Source organism: Frankliniella occidentalis, unplaced genomic scaffold, assembly GCF_000697945.3.
Source record: "Frankliniella occidentalis isolate FOCC.00 unplaced genomic scaffold, Focc_3.1 Scaffold7, whole genome shotgun sequence".
Classification (NCBI taxonomy): domain Eukaryota; kingdom Metazoa; phylum Arthropoda; class Insecta; order Thysanoptera; family Thripidae; genus Frankliniella; species Frankliniella occidentalis.
In genome coordinates, this window is record NW_026267137.1 from 2,283,738 (window position 1) to 2,286,077 (window position 2,340).

General features: G+C 44.2%; 1 protein-coding gene across 1 annotated transcript in view; it reads left to right on the top strand.

Annotated features, from left to right (window-relative positions):
* The window catches only part of LOC113215361 (uncharacterized), a 19,005-nt gene extending 16,717 nt beyond the window's left edge, over window positions 1-2,288 (top strand). Inside the window, exons 7-9 of the mRNA XM_052274032.1 lie at window positions 154-442; window positions 1,285-1,352; window positions 2,004-2,288. Coding sequence (XP_052129992.1) covers window positions 154-442; window positions 1,285-1,314 — 319 coding nt within the window. The 3' untranslated portion in view covers window positions 1,315-1,352; window positions 2,004-2,288. The remainder of the gene's footprint in view (window positions 1-153; window positions 443-1,284; window positions 1,353-2,003) is intronic.
* Window positions 2,289-2,340: the final 52 nt, after the last annotated feature.

Sequence of the window (2,340 nt, forward strand, 5' to 3'; positions counted from 1 at the left end):
CTCCCTTCCTCTCCCTTCCTCTCCCCTCCTTTCCCTTCCTCTCCCTTCCTCTCCCTTCCTCCCCCTTCCTCCCCCTTCTCGAACTTGTCAACTGTTGCCGTAAAATTTCGATTTTTAAAAAATTCTGATTTTAATATTTTAAACTGTTTTCAGGATCAAGGGGTCGTCAGAAGAGGAAGTGCTCGAGCTGCAGTCCCAACTGAGGCAAGAGAAACGAATTAAGTTCCCAGGGGACATTGAACCTGAGGACATGGACTCGCCGCGCAGGGCTCGCCGCTGTCTTGCTGTGCTGCAGGACACTATTGAAAATCAAAAGAAGAAGTTGCGATCGGCAAATGATACTATTAGGGGACTAAAAAGGAAGTGTGAATCTTTGCAGTCTCTCGTGTCCGAGCTACAGGATAAGAAGTACATCAACGTTGAGACGCGTGATCTCATGGAGGTGGGTCGTAGCAAATCTTTTCCATAACCCTACCCCTCCTCCCTCCCCCTTTTTTTGGAGGAGGGGAGGGGGGGTGCACTTAGAAATAGTTGGTTTACGGACCGCCGCATACAGGGGGAATTTACTTGCGTAATGGACGCTCAATACCGAAATTATACCGACGCGAATTTATCATAAGATTTTAATCAGAGTTTTTGGGTAGACATAGCGCTGCTCTTTGATATTAATCGTAAGTAATAGTGCTTGGTGGTTTCCGGAATATTTAAATGTTCTGTTAGAAGGTTAGTCCGTTTCCAATGGCTCCAATTTTACACACACAAGTAGGAAGTTTAAGTTATTTTTCGAGGCACTCTGTACGCTATGCTCACTGTAAGCTTTGTCAAAAAGGTGTTAAATGGGTACGTGCTGTGTGCGAAATACTGTCCTAGGTCTTTTGCAAATGGTTGAACTGTCAAGTGTATTATCATATTATATCACATATTTTACTCTGTATTATTCTGGTTGAACAGCAAAATGTATTACTCCTGGTTGGGGTGCGCGCTTTTAGTCAACTGAGGGCTTTAGCTCGAGCTATTAGTGTAATCCCTTTAACAATCAACAATCAATGTGCATTGCAACAAATTTGCAGCTGTCTGGCACAGTCCTAATAATTGTGGTAAAGGTATCTGGGAGTATGTGGGAGTATGTGCAGAGGGATATATTATGTGCACTAATACTTAAGTCCAGTGCCAAATTAGTTACTTAAAAGACCCTGGTCATTTAGAGTATGAGGCGAGAGGCATTTAAAAGTGTGTTTCAAATTCAAAAAATAGTGCCTAAAGTAGCGTTTAATATGATTGCAGGAACACGGCCCGGAAATGCTCTTGACATGAGCAAAGAAGTCTCGGAGTCATTTTACTTGAAAGAATAGGTGAGTTGGCATGACAAGTAACCAAAGCTGGTCCAATTTGTCTCTATTCAGACTCTATGAGAAGGCGTGCATCAAAGTTCTGTTTTTAAATGTTTTTGTGGTGCCGTGGGTCTTCCCTGGTGATTTCAATGCTCCTCTGTCAAAATCCAGGCTGAAATTGGCCTGGATTGGTCGGGCAGACTCCCCTTTCACTTGCTCTGTGTAAATATCATGGAGCAACACACTACATCAGAAAATGAAAAATAATAAAATTGCTGTAAATGGTAGGGATTGATCCGACTCCGACAGCACCTTTTTTCAATCTCTCAGTCGAAATTTCATACCACTGGGCCATTTCAAGTGAGTTTTGTTTTTCGTGGGTGGGTTCGCCATCGCCAGCGGGGTAGGCAGCCCATTCTACGCTGCGCGCCACATTCTAATGACAACGCCTTAAAAAATTCAAGTTTCTGTGGACAGGGGTGGTTTCTGACGGAACCAAAGGTAGTTTTGTGGTCTCTGGTTCACCCCTGTCGATTCAACTACATTTCCGTCAAAATCCAGACACACCAATTTTCGCAAAATTTGGCCAAAAATGAAAAAGAATAAAATCGCTAGAAATGCTTAGGATTGGTACGACAGCACCCTCTTTCAACCTCTCCGTCAAAATTTCAGGTCGCCGGGGCAAATTAAGTGAGATACTGAACGCCTGCTTTTCTTGGACCGGATCGCCTGCTAGGTAGGCAGCCCGTTGTACGCTGCCCGCGCCCGCTGCCCGCCATATTCAAAAGACCACCCCTTAAAACTCAAGTTTCTGTGGACAGGGGTGGTTTCTGACGGAACCAAAGGTAGTTTTGTGGTCTCTGGTTCACCCCTGTCGATTCAACTACTTTTCCGTCAAAATCCAGACACATCAATTTTCGCATTTCGCCATTTTAAGAGAGTTACGCGTGTTTTTCTCGGACCAGCTCGCGCGTCAGATTCAAAAGACCACCCCTTAAAACTCAAGTTT